This window comes from Salmo salar, chromosome ssa03, assembly GCF_905237065.1.
Source record: "Salmo salar chromosome ssa03, Ssal_v3.1, whole genome shotgun sequence".
NCBI lineage: Eukaryota > Metazoa > Chordata > Actinopteri > Salmoniformes > Salmonidae > Salmo > Salmo salar.
Window position 1 is genome coordinate 33,404,475 of NC_059444.1, and position 18,759 is coordinate 33,423,233.

Sequence of the window (18,759 nt, forward strand, 5' to 3'; positions counted from 1 at the left end):
ATCATTCAGAGCTTAAATGCCCCACGATGGATTAGATGCCCCAAGAACTCTTACTTAGCTCAAGATCAGGGACATTCAGCTTGCTAACCTTCTAACTTATAAACTGATAATGAGCTCCAAACACAAATGAAAGCATGATGTTAGCATGAAATGCACCATCTTTAGTGTAGCAATCAATAAAAACATACCGTAATTTCCGGACTATTAAGCGCACCTGAATATAAGCCGCACCCACTGAATTAAAACATTTTTTTTATTTCGAACATAAATAAGCCGCACATGTCTAAAAGCCGCAGGTGCCTACCGGTACATTGAAACAAATGAACTTTACACAGGCTTTAACGAAACACGGCTTGTAACAAAAATAAATAGGCTTTAACGAAACACGGCTTGTAACAAAAATAAATAGGCTTTAACGAAACACGGCTTGTAACAAAAAATAAAAAATTTGCAGTAAACAGTAGCCTACCAAGAAAGTCATTGCTCCAGACCAAGCTCCCGTGCAGCAGCTCTATTTCCTTTTCCAACAGCCAGATCAATCGCCTTCAACTTGAAAGCTGCATCATATGCATTTCTCCGTGTCTTTGCCATGATGGGGGTGACAAAATGACTACCGTAATCTGAATGATGGGAAGTTTGAGCGCGCTCGATTAAATCTAAACAGTAAACAAAAAAGTTGTTTGACCTTAACCCGTTCGGCAATTTCATTGGTCTAATGAAAGCTTCATGCCGGCAAAAAACTGAGCACGTCACAGAATGTGTTTAATTTTAAATTTTTAAATTTGAAAGCGGGAAAAATCCATATATTAGCCGCGTCATTGTTTAAGCCGCGAGGTTCAAAGCCTGGGAAAAAAGTTGCGGCTTATAGTCCGGAAATTACGATATGTGCTGATCCACTGTGGGCTTTGCCACCCCAGCCATTCAGTCACTCTATCATCAATGTGTCCACTCCTATTTACAGAGTTTATCTCGTAATCTCGACAAAACAACATTTGTTATGTCGTGATCGTGAGAAAATTATCTTGTGATTATAGAAAAAACAACTTTTGTTATGTCGTGATCTTGAGATAAATAAGTTGGGATCTCAACATAACGAGATAATGTTTTAAAAAAATGTGTATGTCCTTTTTGAACCGTAGTTATTAGTCATCAATGCATATCTTAAATTTTGTTGACTTCCATGGCAGACAGACTTCACTAAAAATATCTGAGCCATGTGTGAGGCATGTTAACACATTCTTCCAAGTTCCTATGAAAACTATCTCAATTTGCAGCAAACAATTCACTCCGTAGTGGCACACTCAAACACATTATGCCTCTATGTGAGAACAAGGTTTTCCAAACCTTCAAGTCATTACTTCCTGGTGTAGTGTTATTACATGATCATGTTAGGCATTAGTGTCAGGCATGAGAAGGATGAGACACTAGAGGTCGTGTAGTGTCATACATGTGTGACATTGTAGTTCAAGAGGCAAGTGATTTAAATGATTGACAACAACAATAGGACATCTTGCTTTTTTTGCCTCATGATCTTGATATATCTTAGTATTTTTCTATAAGTGTATCTATATTACCCTCACTTACTGGATATATTATTCTATACTTCTATATTCTATACTCATGAATTGATTCCTTTCAATTGTGTGTTTCTATTCTAAATGGCATTATTTCCTTGGTAATCTAGGAACAAGTAATGGACCAGAACCTGTTTGGAGGGGCCCCCAGATTCCTCACGCGGCCCAAAGCGTTCGCAGTGTGCGTGGGCAAGGATGCCACTCTAAGCTGCACCATCGTGGGCAACCCCACCCTACTGATTACCTGGGAAAAGGAGAAGCTACGTCTGACCTCTGGGGGCCGCTTCAAGACGGTGGATGATGGTAATGTCTACCGCCTCACCATCTACGATCTAACCCTGGAAGACAGCGGCCTGTACATGTGCCGGGCCAAAAACAACGTCGGGGAGGCATACGCATGTGTAACCCTTCATGTAGGCCTTCCACAGGAGATGGTGGAGAGGGCCCCCGTCTTCATGGTCAAGCCTACCTCTGCACGCGTGGGTCTGGGGGGCGATGTGGTCTTCCACTGCCGGGTTGCTGCTTACCCAGAGCCCAAATTTGACTGGGATAAGGACGGGCGTTACCTAGCCGAGACAAACCGCATCAAGGTGTCCTCGGACGGCGACAGCAGCTCCCTGAGGATCCAGAGCGTGCGCAGCCTAGACAGCGGCATGTATACCTGCCGCGCCCAGAACTCGGTGGGCAGGTCGAACTCTGCCGCCACCTTGGTCATAGACACCCAGGACTCCCGTCACCTGGGCCAGGACAAGAGCACCTCCCTCCTCTCCCACATGCAGAAGCGTAAAGAAGGGATCTCCATCTACCGCGCAGCAGAGACCAGCAGCTCCTCTCACAACTCCACCACCACCTCTTCCACGGCCACCACTATGGTCACAGACGGGCTGAGCGGTCTGGGTCTGGACCACGGCAGCGCAGCACTGATCAGCCAGCTACCCAAAAGCGTCTTCACCCGCACCTGCACGGTGACTGAGGGCAAGCATGCCAAGCTCAGCTGCTTCGTGACGGGTCACCCCAAGCCTCATATCATCTGGAGGAAGGATGGGACGAACATCGGCGAGGGACGAAGGCACATCATGTATGAGGACCAGGCCGAGAATTTCATCCTCAAGATCCTGTACTGCAAGCAGAGCGACAATGGCCTGTACACCTGTAATGCCTCCAATATGGCTGGACAAACCTACAGTGCTGTGCTGGTGATTGTTAAAGGTAAGAAGAGCTTTTTTGAAACCTTTTGACAAGCTTGATATACAGTATGCTCACTGGTGTAGCACACGCCCCCGCAGCCCTCATGGTTGGGGTTCCCCTGGAGGTCGGGCCCCCAGATAGCATATGAACACGCCATAAGCCATGATTTCATTTTTTGGAATGACGGGAAATTAGCTTTAAAACTTCAGATTTTTCTCTCAGCCTCATGACAAAATGTGTAAAATAGCACGAGATTAGCTATTAAACTGATTTTTTGGAGTCTATACCCCATTGCAAAAAAAATTACAATGTTTTCTTTTTTTGCAATGGGGGGGCCTTGCTCGGACCTTGCGGGGGGCCCCACTAAAATGCGCTACGCCACTGAATATGCTGTTATGTTGGTACAGTATTTCAATATACTGTAAATTATGTAAAATAATGAATTTACTCTCTGTATGATAATTTCAATTTCTCCATTCTAAAATAAAATGTTTAGCATTAGTTTTTAAATATCTCGCATTGCCTTACTCCCAAGTCTAGTTCATCACTTGGCTGCTGAGGTAAAAGTGAGGGTAGTTTTTCAATAAAATGATTAATGAAACATGGAGGGACATGACAATGCTTGTCATGTAGGGAGATGACCTTAGATTAACTCTCATGGCTCTATATGAATTGCTGATACTGGACTAGTATATATATTATAAATATATATATTTTAAATATAGCTGTCTGCAATGCAAGCCTGCATAACAGTTTGTCAGTCTTGTGATGTCAAGGTCCCCCTGTATTGGGCTTGTGTACTTCAAAACATTGGTTTCAAAGAGAGTATAAGCATGATAGCTAAAGGAATCTGAGGTTAACTGAGTGTTTCGCTTGAGATAGTGTATAATGTTATACAGTCATGCTCTTTCTGAAATTAATCTCAACAAGTCTGTCTACACCAATGACTGTATATTTGAATGGACAAAACCATCGCTCATGTGACACCATTCATTCCTATGTGAAGACTCAATAGCGCATTTAAGATGGCGTCTCATGGAGACATAACATGCGCAGTTTGAGCTAGCCCAGGTAGTGGCGTTGCAGGCTAGCTCAGTTCTGCCCCTTTTCATTGAGTTAGATTGACAACAAAGATTGCCATTTCCCCATTCACTATAATGGGGAATCCTGTTTTCTGCAAACAATGCTTGCAGTACCGCAGTCAGCCTTGAACTTCATGACTTGATGAGAGGGGTGGTCGTTCTCCCCTGGTCTACCCCACCAGAATTAACCAAAGTAAGCTAAAACGTTCACCTGAGCACAGATTTACTATTCTCCAACATACTGTAGACTTAAACTGCGCAACTAAGTGGTGGAATGCTGGCAGCGATATGAAGGAGGAGTGTTGTGTTTCATCTATTTTCTGCCGGTGATGAGTATTTCACAGTGGCTATTAGCCCGCTGTAACCCCCAGGCGCCAGAGCTAGGGTGACTTTCCATGAGCCACCCCTAATTGGCTAGAAGCCTGGAGCATGGATTATCAATGGCGGTTGTTAATCTCTGTCTCAATTTGACAGCGAGTGCAGAGCCTATGGCTGGCATTTGGTTGTGTCTGGTTATAATTGACGCCAGATAATGGATACTCGACATGCCTGCCTTGTTGTTGTGTTGTTGTTTTATAGGATTTTGTCGGGGGATTTGCAAAGGAGAGGGGCTGTATCCCTCTGCCCTGTATGCACCAGTGTTCCTATTAATACCAGATAATTTGATAACCCCCCTGAGATGCAAGAAGCAACTTTGGAAAAGGTCATAATAGAAACCTACTCAGTAGTCAAAGTCCCAGCCAAACGTTCAAAACACACACATTTAGATGATAGGATATGTGTAAAGATGAGAGCAGCACATAAAGGCTTACCCAAAATGTAAGTGAATATGATTTTCCCAAAAGCATAAGGCACTATTTTGAACCCACTGTAAATTGCCTTGTAAACTCATTCCATAATAAAGTTAACAGACAGTTACATCGTAGAGAACTAAAGCATTATTAATCAGTGGTGGAAAAAGTACTCAATTGGCATACTTGAGTAAAAGTAAAGATATCAAATCAAATGTATTTATGAAGCCCTTCTTACATAAGCTGATATCTCAAAGTGCTGTACAGAAACCCAGCCTAAAACCCCAAACAGCAAGCAATGCAGGTGTAGAAGCACAGTGGTTATGAAAAACTCCCTAGAAAGGCCAGAACCTAGGAAGAAACCTAGAGAGGAACCTGGCTCTGAGGGGTGGCCAGTCCTCTTCTGGCTGTGCCAGGTGGAGATTATAACAGAACATGGCCAAGATGTTCAAATGTTCATAGATGACCAGCAGGGTCAAATAATAATAATCACAGTGGCTGTTGAGGGTGCAACAGGTCAGCACCTCAGGAGTAAATGTCAGTTGGCTTTTCATAGCTGATCATTCAGAGTATCTCTACCGCTCCTGCTGTCTCTAGAGAGTTGAAAACAGCAGGTCTTGGACAGGTAGCACTTCCGGTGAACAGGTCAGGGTTCCATAGCCGCAGGCAGAACAGTTTAAACTGGAGCAGCAACACGGCCAGGTGGACTGGGGACAGCAAGGAGTCATCAGACCAGGTAGTCCTGAGGCATGGTCCTAGGGCTCAGGTCCTCCGAGAGAGAGAAAGAAAGAATTAGAGAGAGCATACTTAAATTCACACAGGACACCGGATAAGACAGGAGAAATACTCCAGATATAACAGACTGACCCTAGCCCCCCGACACATAAACTACTGCAGCATAAATACTGGAGGCTGAGACTGGAGGGGTCGGGAGACACTGTGGCCCCATCCGATGATACCCCCGGACAGGGCCAAACAGGCAGGATATAACTCCACCCACTTTGCCAAAGCACATCCCCAACACCACTAGAGGGTAATCTTCAACCACCAAATTACTAGCTAGCCTATAGTACTTATAGTCCACCTTACTTATAGTCCACAAAGATCTCCGCCACGGCACAACCCAAGGGGGGGCGTCAACCCAGACAGGAAAATCACGTCAGTGACTCAACCCACTCAAGATACCATTATAGAAAATGACTCAAGTAAAAGTGAAAGTCACCCAGTAAAATACTACTTGAGTAAAAGTCTAAAAGTTTTTGGTTTTAAATATACTTAAGAATCAAAAGTAAATGGAATTGCTAAAATGCACTTAACTATCAAAAGTAAAAGTATAAACAATTTCAAATTCCTTATATTAAGCAAACCAGGCGGCACAATTATTTTTTACATTTTTTTAAGGATAGCCAGGGGCACACTCCAACACTAATTTACGAACAAAACAATTGTGTTTAGTGAGTCCACCAGATCAGAGGCAGTAGGGATGACCAGGGATGTTCTCTTGATAAGTGTGAATTGGACCATTTTCCTGTCAAAATGTAACGAGTATTTTGGGTGTCAGGGAAAATGTATGGAGTAAAAAGTACATTATTTTATTTATTTGTTTGACCATGGGCTTGGTCTCATGAGTAGAAGGTGTTGACGTAGGCACTTACATCACTAGGGGACTGCAAGCATATTAAAGCAACTTGGACCCTTTCCTATTGGCAGAACTTACTCAGGAACATGCGTGCTATGTTCCCGTTGTCAACTTCTGTCTGCAATTACATTAATAAATGAATGATTGAATTACTTAAAGATATTGTCTGATTGCTGATTTCACCAATAAGCAAATGATTGACAACGAACAAGGAACCTACCCCAATAGTATCTACCAATATGCATAATTTTCCTCACCTTTTGAGAATTATTCTGCGCTCTTCCCATGATCCTCAGAGCCCAAGGTGCCGTTCAGGAGGAAGCTGCAGGATGTGGAGGTCCAGGAGAAGATGACGGCCATGCTGCTGTGTGAGGTGCCCGTTTCGGCTAGCCAGGCCAGCTGGTTCATGGAGGAGACACGTCTGGAGGACAGCTCCAAGTACTGCATGGAGGAGGAGGGGACCATGCGTCGCCTCACCATCCGCAATGTCACCACTAATGATGATGCCGTCTACATCTGCGAGATGAAGGAGGGGAGCCGCACCGTAGCCGAGCTCACTGTGCTGGGTAGTAGAGCCATTTTCTTGTCTCTCTAGTCTTCTGACAACCTTCTGATGTATCCATTAACAGATAAGGCAACATCATCAACATTGAGATCATTCCTACATATACTTTGATGGGAAACATGTAAGATAGAAGTTAACACTGCTTTAGTTTACAATGACATGTTGTGCAGTTTCGTCAAGGAATAGGCATTACTGCATATTACTGTCAAACGATACTGTGAAAATACTGTATCGGTGCAAAGGGGGTATCCAATTTCATTTATGACCTCTCCAGGGGACAATAACCTTGGTATTTAGTTTACACAGTGTTAGTGCTGCAGCGTTGTAGACCACACTACACCTGCCCTTTGGTGACCCCTGTGCTTGTCACTTCCAGGGAACATCATTAAGAAGCTTCCCAGGAGGACTGTAGTGTCGGTGAGTGATACAGTGATCTTCTGCGTTGAGCTGGAGCACCCCAGTTCTGACACCTACTGGACACGCAACGGCGAGCGTCTGAAGCCGGACACACGGATATCCATTGCGTGCACCCTCAGACAGTACACGCTAACCATCAGCCACTGCCAGGCCGACGACTCAGGAGAGGTGGCCTTTGTGGCTGGAGACTGCAAGACCTCCACACGATTCTCTGTCGCGGGTGAACTACATAGAACACAGACCCAAAGCCCTTTTCCTATCACGACACTAAATAAGGGAATCCTAAATTAGAATACACTTCTGAAAAATCCCATCACAAAGGTTACTCTTATGTGATGTACATCTGCAGATACATCATATCACTTAGAATTATCTCAGGATGTATCATACATACATGAGCCTAATCAAACTTCACCTCCCTCCGCAGCTGCCAGAAAGCACCCTCCAGATCCCCCTATCGACGTGGTGGTGCGTAACAAGACCGACTCGTCCATCACCCTCCACTGGTCCCCCCCAGACAGTGACCGCCCCGTGCCCATCAAAGGGTACATGGTAGAGAGGAGGAAGGTGGGTGCCCAGACCTGGCAGAGGTGCAATGGCATGGAGATCAGCCCCTTTACTGAGATCACGATCCAGAATATCACAGAGGAGGCCAGCTACCAGTTCCGCATCTCCGCAGTCAACGACTACGGCCAGAGTCAATACATGGAGGTGCCTGGCACCTTCTACCTCGGTGAGACAGAGAAACATCTCATTGTTATTACTCCCCCATGTGTCATTTATTTCTCTCCGTCTCTGGCTTAACAATACGAATAATAAACTCTAAACCCCTAGCTGTGAGACAATACATCCTATAAACCACACCCTCTCCAGAGTTTATCACTTCAGTAAAACCCCAGCATGCAGCTTTTGAATGAAGCATAGTGACGTGATTTATTTTACCCCTTTTTTCCAGAGCCCTCTGCAGAGGTGAAGACTGGCCTGATGAACAGCACAGCCATCTCAGGCGAGGAGGCCTCCCTCTCCGTGGACCTGTCTGCCGTGTGCTCTGGCTTCTGGTCTATCAACGGCTGCCTCCTGCGGAGTGGGGCTGACTACCTCATCACACGCCAAAAGACCACACATACGCTGACGATCCGAACTGTCTTGATGGAGATGAATGGAGCCGTGATCAAATTTGTGGGCGGTGGCTCCGAGAGCACTTGTATACTCCAAGTGAAGGGTAAGCACTGGAATAGAGAGCAATGCCAAGAATAAGAACTGTGGGTTGAATGTGCATGTCTTCATTAGATTGATGCTAAGACTTGCCTATATAGAGGCTCTATATACAGTGTCTTTATGAGTCCTTTTGTATTCATGCTATATAAGCAGTTAGGAACCTCAGTTCCTAACTTCAGTTCCTCAGGTGTTTTCTGTTGGTAGACAGTCCTCATCGTTCCATTAGATTTTCCACAAACAACAGCTACAGGTGAAACCTCTATTTGTAGCTCCAGCTATCCGGTTCACCAGTAAGTCCACTCACACTGAGGTGGTGACCTGCAGCGCCCAGTCCTCCGCCCAGCTGGCCACAGAGGTGTCCGATTATGATGCTCAGGTGTGTAGTGGGAAAAGTCCAGATGACTGAATGAATGAATGCGCAAAGTAATGCTTTATTGGTCTGTTAGGGTTAGGAAACTTAAAAGGCGTAGTGTAATAAATACCAAAATATTGTAACTCTTTAGAATTGTTCTGATTCAATTCACTGTGTTAATGAATGTGTTATGCTGACTCTTATGTGGGTTGTGTGTTCAGCCGAATTTGAACGTTTCCTCTAACTCTGTAGGTGGTCTGGATGAAGAATGGACGGGAGCTGAAGATGGGCAAGAAGTATGAGTGCATAAGCACCGACCGCAAGAGGATCCTGATGGTGCACAACGTCACCGAAGAGGACACGGGAATCTATGAGTGTGTCTTAAATGAAGACCGAATGTCCCTGCAGCTTTCTCTAAAAGGTACAACAGGACAGTCGAAAGATCAAGAAAAAAGATTGACCTCAACTCCTGTAGTGATCTGTCATGCTAGAAAGAAGAAACCACTCCAATGAGTACACGTATATAACTTATTAATAACTTGTTGGCACCCGGTGGAAAGTGGAAACCTGGTACCTCAGATTCCCATATCCTTTTATTAGAGTTGCAGGAATAGCAAAATGCTATATTCTTTCACTTAACACAATTTTTTAATTTTCTTCTTCTCTTAAAAAAAAACTCTAAATCCGGTGGGTTAGTCTGACCCCGAGTCTTAAAGTGACACAGTGTATCAAATGCAACCTCTAACCTACATTGCCTACAGAAAGCCCCTCTCACACCAGATGACACACAGGGACAGACTGGGCTGTGACTGCTAACACCAGGTGGTAGTGAGCCGTCTAGCATGGAAAAGAGCTCTCTGTCATCCTGTAATAAAGTCCAATGTGTCACTGGTACCGTCCCCCATCTTCCAACCACGCACAGGCAGACACCCACTGGTATATGAAATGTAACTGTTTGATTACAGTAGAATAATCCAGTAATTGTAAAGCGAATAAATCATCACCGATAATTCTGTCATTGCATTCATTTTTTTCATATTCAATTCCACATGGTCCTTTGTTAACATTAATTATGACTTTAAGGTTTCAATGGATTGCTGCCACATTTCTATGAATAAAAAAAGTGGACAATTCAAGTTTTTGTTCTTGATGACAAATCCCATCCCTGTTTCTCTTCCAGATGAAGCCAAGTTCCTGAACAAGCCCAGGGGTCCCATCGGGGTGGCGCCTGCCCTCAACGGGGACCTTGAGTTGAGCTGTGAGGTGTCGTCTGCAAGCGCGGTGGTGGTGTGGAGGAAGGATCAGACATTGGTCACTGAGGACCAAACAACCACCATCGTCTCCAAAGGGACACAGAGGAGACTGGTCATCAAGAATGCCAAGAAGAGTGACGAGGGACACTACTCCTGCGAGACAGTCGAGGACAAAGTCACATTCCAGGTCAAAATAAAAGGTAAGAGAGAAGGGAACGTCTGTCGAGCACACTGGACGAATAGTATAATTGTATTTCAGTTTGTTTAATAACCTAGGCAAATCTACAAAAACCATTGGCCCTTCAGAATCCCAGACTGCCTATGCAAATATTGTTCCTGTTTTTAGTGTTCAACCCAAAAATAAAGGTTTCTGATTTTACTGTGCCATTCTATGATTGTTCACACAGAAGCCCAGGCTGTCTTCTCCAACAAGGAGTCTGTACAGAAGGAGGTGAAAGCTACTCTCTCCCAGAAAGCCACTCTGAGCTGTGAAGTGTCCGACCCAAAGACTGAGGTGAAATGGTACAAGGATGGCAAGCTGCTGACTTCCACTGAGACAGTCTCCACGGAGACAAAGGGCAGGAGTCGTCTGTTGGTAGTAGACAAAATTGAGAAGAAGGATGCTGGAGAGTACACCTGTGAGGCTAGAGCAGAGAAGCTGGACTTTAAAATACATGTTTCAGGTAATATTCTGACTGTCTATTGTCTGCTTTTGACGAAAAGTTGCTGGAGTGGTTGTCCATGTGTCAGTCGTTCAAATGTAAAACATTTTCCATCTCAGTCCTTGGAGATGGTTTGGATAATGTACAGTCGTGGCCAAAAGTTTTGAGAATGACACAAATATTAATTTCCACAAAGTTTGTTGCTTCAGTGTCTTTAGATATTTTTGTCAGATGTTACTATGGAATACTGAAGTATAATTACAAGCATTTCATAAGTGTCAAAGGCTTTTATTGACAATTACATGAACTTCAATATTTTCAGTGTTGACCCTTCTTTTTCAAGACCTCTGTAATCTGCCCTGGCATGCTGTCAATTAACTTCTGGGCCACATCCTGTCTGATGACAGCCCATTCTTGCATAATCAATGCTTGGAGTTTGTCAGAATTTGTGGGTTTTTGTTTGTCCACACGCCTCTTGAAGATTGACCACAAGTTCTCAATGGGATTAAGGCCTGGGGAGTTTCCTGGCCATGTACCCAAAATATCAATGTTTTGTTCCCCGAGCCACTTAGTTATCACTTTTGCCTTGTGGCAAGGTGCTCCATCATGCTGGAAAAGGCATTGTTCGTCACCAAACTGTTACTGGATGGTTGGGAGAAGTTGCTCTCGGAGGATGTGTTGGTACCATTCTTTATTCATGGCTGTGTTCTTAGGCAAAATTGTGAGTGAGCCCACTCCCTTGGCTGAGAAGCAACCCCACACATGAATGGTCTCAGGATGCTTTACTGTTGGCATGACACAGGACTGATGGTAGCGCTCACCTTGTCTTCTCCGGACAAGCTTTTTTTCCGGATTCCCCAAACAATCGGAAAGGGGATTCATCAGAGAAAATTACTTTACCCCAGTCCTCAGCAGTCCAATCCCTGTACCTTTTGCAGAATATCAGTCTGTCCCTGATGTTTTTCCTGGAGAGAAGTGGCTTCTTTGCTGCCCTTCTTGACACCAGGGCATCTTCCAAAAGTCTTCGCCTCACTGTGCGTGCAGATGCACTCACACCTGCCTGCTGCCATTCCTGAGCAAGCTCTGTACTGGTGGTGCCCCGATCCCGCAGCTGAATCAACTTTAGGAGACGGTCCTGGCGCTTGCTGGACTTTCTTGGGCGCACTGAACCCTTCACAACAATGGAACCGCTCTCCTTGAAGTTCTTAATGAGCCGATAAATGCTTGATTTAGGTGCAATCTTACTGGCAGCAATATCCTTGCCTGTGAAGCCCTTTTTGGGCAAAGCAATGATGACGGCACGTGTTTCCTTGCAAGTAACCATGACTGACAGAGGAAGAACAATGATTCCAAGCACCACCCTCTTTTTGAAGCTTCCAGTCTATTATTTGAACTCAATCAGCATGACAGAGTGATCTCCAGCCTTGTCCTCGTTAACACTCACACCTGTGTTAACGAGAGAATCACTGACATGATGTCAGCTGGTCCTTTTGTGGCAGGGCTGAAATGCAGTACAAATGTTTTTGGGGGATTCAGTTCATTTGTATGGCAAAGAGGGACTTTGCAATTAATTGCAATTCATCTGATCACTCTTCATAACATTTTGGAGTATATGCAAATTGCCATGATACAAACTGAGGCAGCAGACTTTGTGAAAATGAATATTTTTGTCATTCTCAAAACTTTTGGCCACGACTGTACAACATTTGAATTGCTTCCAAATCAAATTTTATTTGTCACATACACATGCAGATGTGAAATGCTTGTGCTTCTAGTTCTGACAATGCAGTAATATCCAACGAGTAATCTAACCTAACAATTTCACAACAATGATCTTATACACACAAGTGTAAAGGAATGAATAAGAATATGTACATAAACAAATATATGAATGAGTGATGGTATAGAATGGCATAGGCAAGATGCAGTGGATGGTATAGAGTACAGTATATACATATGAGGTGAGTAATGTAGGATATGTAAACAAATAAAAGTGGCATTGTTTAAAGTGGCTAGTGATACATTACATCAAGATGGCAAGATATAGTAGATGTATAGAGTCCAGTATATACATATGAGATGAGTAATGTAGGGTATGTAAACATATAAAAGTGGCATTGTTTAAAGTGGCTAGTGATACATTTATTACATACATCTTTCCATTATTAAAGTGGCTTGATTTGAGTCAGTATGCTGGCAGCAGCCACTCAATGTTAGTGATGGCTGTTTAACAGTCTGATGGCCTTGAGATAGAAGCTGTTTTTCAGTCTCTCGGTCCCTGCTTTGATGCACCTGTTCTGACCTCGCCTTCTGGATGATAGCGGGGTGAGCAGGCAGTGGCTCGGGTGGTTGTTGTCCTTGATGATCTTTCTGGCCTTCCTGTGACATCGGGTGGTGTAGGTGTCCTGGAGGGTAGGTAGTTTGCCCCCGGTGATGCGTTGTGCAGACCTCACTACCCTCTGAAGAGCCTTACGGATTTGGGCGGAGCAGTTGCCGTACCAGGCGGTGATACAGCCCAACAGGATGCTCTCGATTGTGTATCTGTAAAAGTTTGTGGTGACAAGCCAAATTTCTTCATCCTCCTGAGGTTGAAGAGGCGCTGCTGCGCCTTCTTCACCACACTGTCTGTGTGGTTGGACTATTTCAGTTTGTCCGTGATGTGTACGCCGAGGAACTTAAAACTTTCCACCTTCTCCACTACTGTCCCATCGATGTGGATAGGGGGGGTGCTCCTTCTGCTGTTTCCTGAAATCCACAATCATCTCCTTTGTTTTGTTGACGTTGAGTGTGAGGTTATTTTCCTGACACCACACTCCGAGGGCCCTCACCTCCTCCCTGTAGGCCATCTCATTGTTGTTGGTAATCAAGTCTACCACTGTAGTGTCGTCTGCAAACTTGATGATTGAGTTGGAGGCGTGCATGGCCACGCAGTCGTGGGTGAACAGGGAGTACAGGAGAGGGCTGAGAACGCACCCTTGTGGGGCCCCAGTGTTGAGGATCAGCGGGGTGGAGATGTTGTCACCTACCCTCACCACCTGGGGGCAGCCTGTCAGGAAGTCCAGGACCCAGTTGCACAGGGCGGGGTCGAGACCCAGGGTCTCGAGCTTGATGATGAGTTTGGAGGGTACTATGGTGTTAAATGCTGAGCTGTAGTCGATGAACAGCATTCTCACATAGGTATTCCTCTTGTCCAGATGGGTTAGGGCTGTGTGCAGTGTGATTGCGATTACGTCGTCTGTGGACCTATTGGGGCGGTAAGCAAATTGGAGTGGGTCTAGGGTGTCAGGTAGGGTGGAGGTGATATGGTCCTTGACTAGTCTCTCAAAGCACGGAAGTGAGTGCTATGGGGCAGTAGTCATTTAGCTCAGTTACCTTAGCTTTCTTGGGAACAGGAACAATGGTGGCCCTCTTGAAGCATGTGGGGACAGCCGACTGGAATAAGGATTGATTGAATATGTCCGTAAACACACCAGCCAGCTGGTCTGCGCATGCTCTGAGGACGCGGCTGGGGGTGCCGTCTGGGCCTGCAGCCTTGCGAGGGTTGACATGTTTAAATGTATGGTTGTTTTGTTAGTTTCAATATGTTATAATTGAGAATGAATTCGGTGAGCTTATCAGATAAAGCATGGTTTGTAGATTTGGGCTTCAAAGTTGTTTCATTGGGTGAATATCATGGCTTCTCAGGACACCTCTGTCTCTGCAATATTAGAGTTGTAGGTGGGTGACATGCTTAACTATCAGTCAATGCTACCCATGTCAATCAATCAATCAATCAATCAATCAATCAATCAATCAATCAATCAATCAATCAAATGTATTTATAAAGCCATTTTTACATCACCAGATGTCACAAAGTGCTTATACAGAAACCCAGCCTAAATCCCCAAACAGCAAGCAATGCAGATGTAGAAGCACAGTGGCTAGGAAAAGTTCCCTAGAAAGGCAGGAACCTAGGAAGAAACTTAGAGAGGAACCAGGCTCTGAGGGGTGGCCAGTCCACTTCTGGCTGTACCAGGTGGCGATTATAAGAATACATCGCCACTAAGCCCAGATCGTTCTTCAAGTTGTTCAAACGTTCATAGATGACCAGCAGGGTCAAATATTAATCACAGTTGTTGTAGAGGGTGCAACATGTCAGCACCTCAGGAGTAAATGTCAGTTGGCTTTTCATAGCCGAGCATTCAGAGGTTGAGACAGCAGATGTGGTAGACAGGAAGGGAGAGAGGGAGAGGGAGAGAGAGGGTAAAAAAAACAGCAGGTCTGGGACAATGTAGCACATCCGGTGAACAGGTCAGGGTTCAATAGCTGCAGACACAACAGTTGAAACTGGAACAGCAGCACAAGGTAGCACGTCTGGTGAACAGGTCAGGGTGCCATAGCCAAACAGCAGAAACTGGATCAGCAGCACGACCAGTTGGACTGGGTAACGGGACTGCCAGCAGTCATCAGGTCAGGTTGTCCTGAGGCATGGTCCTAGGGCTCAGGTCCTCCGGGAAGGGAGAGAAAGAGAGAGACAGATGTCAAGAGTCGAAAGATCATGTTTTTAGTGTTTAAACCCTTGTGATGCAACTTGCCCCTCCGTGATTGTTCCCTTAGAAACCCAACAGGCTGTCTTCACCAACAAGGAGTCTGTACAGAAGGAGGTGAAAGCTACTCTCTCCCAGAAAGCCACTCTGAGCTGTGAGGTGTTTGACACCAAGACAGAGGTGAAATGGTACAAGGATGGCAAGCTGCTGACTTCCAGTAAGACAGTCTCCATGGAGACAAAGGGCAAGACTCGTCAGCTGGTGATAGAGAAGGTGGAGAAGAAGGATGCTGGAGAGTACACCTGTGAGGTTGGAGCAGAGAAACTGGCCTTCAAGATTCAGGTGACAGGTAAGGAGGATCTACTCACTGTCTGGTCTGCTTTTGCTGGAATGGTTGTCTGATATGCGCATTTTACATGTTTATCTTAGGAAAATATAACTGTTATATATTTATCTCGCCTCTGGGAAGCTTTGGCAAATGTACTGTTAAATTACATTTAGATTTAATCTCAGTCAGAAACCAATACCTATTTTGTTGTTGCCATAGTGTTAAAATGGCAATTTTAGGATTAGTTGATTCTATCAGACAAGGGGGTATACAGACAAGGGGGTATACAGACAAGGGGGTATGATATTAATTTCATCACCCTGTTGCAGGACAACTTTCCTGCAATACAGGAAATGTGAAACTTGTAGTGTATTTGAAGTTTAAAAATACTTTTAAAGTTTGTAATTTCCTCTTTCACATTTCAGACTTGATTTTGCCTTACGAAAAATGTAGCAACCCCCACAAATGATTCACATTTACTGTTGCTGCAGGATTATTTTCCTGCTGTAGCAAACTGGCAAAAATCCTACACCTGTATTTGACGCATCAAGGTTGTTTCTTTGCTTGATATGGTTCTGGTTGTTTTGACTTCTGGCTTGCTATTGTTGCTTATTGGGGCGTCTCACTGGTCTCTGTCCCTTTTGGGGCTGTGTGTCTATTCCTATTCTATATTTGAATTGCTAATGGTTGATTTACAGAAGCCCAGGCTGTCTTCACCAAAAAGGAGTCTGTACAGAAGGAGGTGAAAGCTACTCTCTCCCAGAAAGCCACTCTGAGCTGTGAGGTGTCTGACACCAAGACAGAGGTGAATTGGTACAAGGATGGCAAGCTGCTGACTTCCAGTAAGACAGTCTCCATGGAGACAAAGGGCAAGACTCGTCAGCTGGTGATAGAGAAGGTGGAGAAGAAGGATGCTGGAGAGTACACCTGTGAGGTTGGAGCGGAGAAACTGGTCTATAAGATTCAGGTGGCAGGTATGGATGTTTTGCAACTATTGGATTTACTGTCCGTCTATCGTCTGCTATAGGGCTTATAGTGGGAGGGGTGTTTGTCCAAATGCCTGTCCTACAGATATTTATCCAATAAAACTTGTGTTTGACAAAGGTTCTTTCATTTGTTGAGTTGTCTTCCCAAGTTGATGTCTCCTGCAATCTGTGTTGCTGCTCTAGCTTATATTATGTCTGAAAAGTCTGTTTCCATCTTTGTTGCATAGTTTGTTTGTCTCCGTATCATGTTAGAATTGTTGACTCCCGGTGTACGTTCTGTAGTTCATTGTCCCCATGGTCTGTACAGGACAGTAAGGGATGTGTCCTGTGTTTGGTGTTGATACTGTTTGACCCTAAATGAAATATTTCTGCCATTGTGCCCCTCCATGATTGTTCCATCAGAAGCACAACAGGCTGCCTTCTCCAACAAGGAGTCTGTACAGAAGGAGGTGAAAGCTACTCTTTCCCAGAAAGCCACTCTGAGCTGTGAGGTGTCCGACACCAAGACAGAGGTGAAATGGTACAAGGATGGCAAGCTGCTGACTTCCAGTAAGACAGTCTCCATGGAGACAAAGGGCAAGACTCGTCAGCTGGTGATAGAGAAGGTGGAGAAGAAGGATGGTGGAGAGTACACCTGTGAGGTTGGAACAGAAAAGCTGGCCTTCAAGATACACGTGACAGGAGGTAAGGAGGAGTTATTTTTTAGTTACATGCTCTCTGTGATGCCATTTAGGCTTTGGTTGGTGGAATGGTTGCCCATTTGTCTGTCCTACGAATTCAAATTGTATTATTCTTATTTCAAGAAGAGATTTACAGTACCTAGGTCTGAGGAGATGTTATGGGGCAGACACAGTTAGGTTTTTAGTTCTGTTTTTATCTTACTAACTTTCAGCTATTTTGTTATTTTCAAAGTGTAATTGGGACCATAGAATTTGTAAGTTCTATCTTACAAACAGAAAGGTTTGGGGAGTTTTTTAATTGGTTGTTTTGATTCCTCACAACAATGTCCTTTTAATATTGTGTCTTGTTTGACTGACGTTGCTCATGGGGATATCTGAGTGCTCTGTTTCCTTGTTTGTTGTTCTGGTGTGTGTTTCCGTCTTCATAAAATATTTGAATATCCGATGGTTGACTTTGGAAGGCTGCTCAATATCCAATACCTCCCGTATTTGTCCAGTCTATAGATATGGTTCCTGTTTTGATGTTATATTGTGTGAAAGGTTTTTCATTTCCATCATATCCTTCAACGGTTCCTCCTTCAGAAACTCAGGCTGCCTTCTCCAACAAGGAGTCTGTACAGAAGGAGGTGAAAGCTACTCTCTCCCAGAAAGCCACTCTGAGCTGTGAGGTGTCCGACACCAAGACAGAGGTGAAATGGTACAAGGATGGCAAGCTGCTGACTTCCAGTAAGACAGTCTCCATGGAGACAAAGGGCAAGACTCGTCAGCTGGTGATAGAGAAGGTGGAGAAGAAGGATGCTGGAGAGTACACCTGTGAGGTTGGAGCAGAGAAAGTGGCCTTCAAGATACAGGTGGCAGGTAGGGATGATATGAAAGCTGGTTGTCTATATTGATGTTTCTCTCAAGGCTTTGGATGTTGAATGGTCCCCCCCCCCAAAAAAAATGTATATACTCAAGCTGATGTTCTCTGAATGGCTGTTTTTGTTGTAGATTTCTGTCTCTCGGTTGCATATTTGTGTCTATCTAAAACTATATTTGAATTGCTGGTTATTGACTCCCATGTATATCTCATGTAGAGATATGCTTCCTGTATTTCTTGTGTTCCACCCTAAATGAAGGGTTTCTAATATTACTGTGCCATTTCATGATTTCTCCTTCAGAGACTGCCTTCTCCAACAAGGAGTCTTTACAGAAGGAGGTGAAAGCTACTCTTTCCCAGAAAGCCACTCTGAGCTGTGAGGTGTCCGACACCAAGACAGAGGTGAAATGGTACAAGGATGGCAAGCTGCTGACTTCCAGTAAGACAGTCTCCATGGAGACAAAGGGCAAGACTCGTCAGCTGGTGATAGAGAAAGTGGAGAAGAAGGATGCTGGAGAGTACACCTGTGAGGTTGGAGCGGAGAAACTGGTCTATAAGATTCAGGTGGCAGGTATGGATGTTTTGCAGCTATTGGATTTACTGTCCATCTATCGTCTGCTATAGGGCTTATAGTGGGAG

General features: G+C 44.6%; 1 protein-coding gene across 13 annotated transcripts in view; it reads left to right on the forward strand.

The window, feature by feature from the left end:
* obscnb (obscurin, cytoskeletal calmodulin and titin-interacting RhoGEF b) overlaps positions 1-18,759 on the forward strand; it is a 116,408-nt gene that overhangs the window by 8,613 nt on the left and 89,036 nt on the right. For all 13 annotated transcript variants that reach the window (XM_045714736.1, XM_045714737.1, XM_045714745.1 and 10 more), the window contains exons 2-15: positions 1,685-2,783; positions 6,571-6,840; positions 7,216-7,476; positions 7,684-7,989; positions 8,212-8,478; positions 8,744-8,850; positions 9,079-9,247; positions 10,007-10,279; positions 10,487-10,762; positions 15,338-15,616; positions 16,294-16,569; positions 16,984-17,265; positions 17,844-18,119; positions 18,422-18,691. In XM_045714736.1, coding sequence (XP_045570692.1) covers positions 1,694-2,783; positions 6,571-6,840; positions 7,216-7,476; positions 7,684-7,989; positions 8,212-8,478; positions 8,744-8,850; positions 9,079-9,247; positions 10,007-10,279; positions 10,487-10,762; positions 15,338-15,616; positions 16,294-16,569; positions 16,984-17,265; positions 17,844-18,119; positions 18,422-18,691 — 4,402 coding nt within the window. In that variant the 5' untranslated portion in view covers positions 1,685-1,693. The remainder of the gene's footprint in view (positions 1-1,684; positions 2,784-6,570; positions 6,841-7,215; positions 7,477-7,683; positions 7,990-8,211; positions 8,479-8,743; positions 8,851-9,078; positions 9,248-10,006; positions 10,280-10,486; positions 10,763-15,337; positions 15,617-16,293; positions 16,570-16,983; positions 17,266-17,843; positions 18,120-18,421; positions 18,692-18,759) is intronic.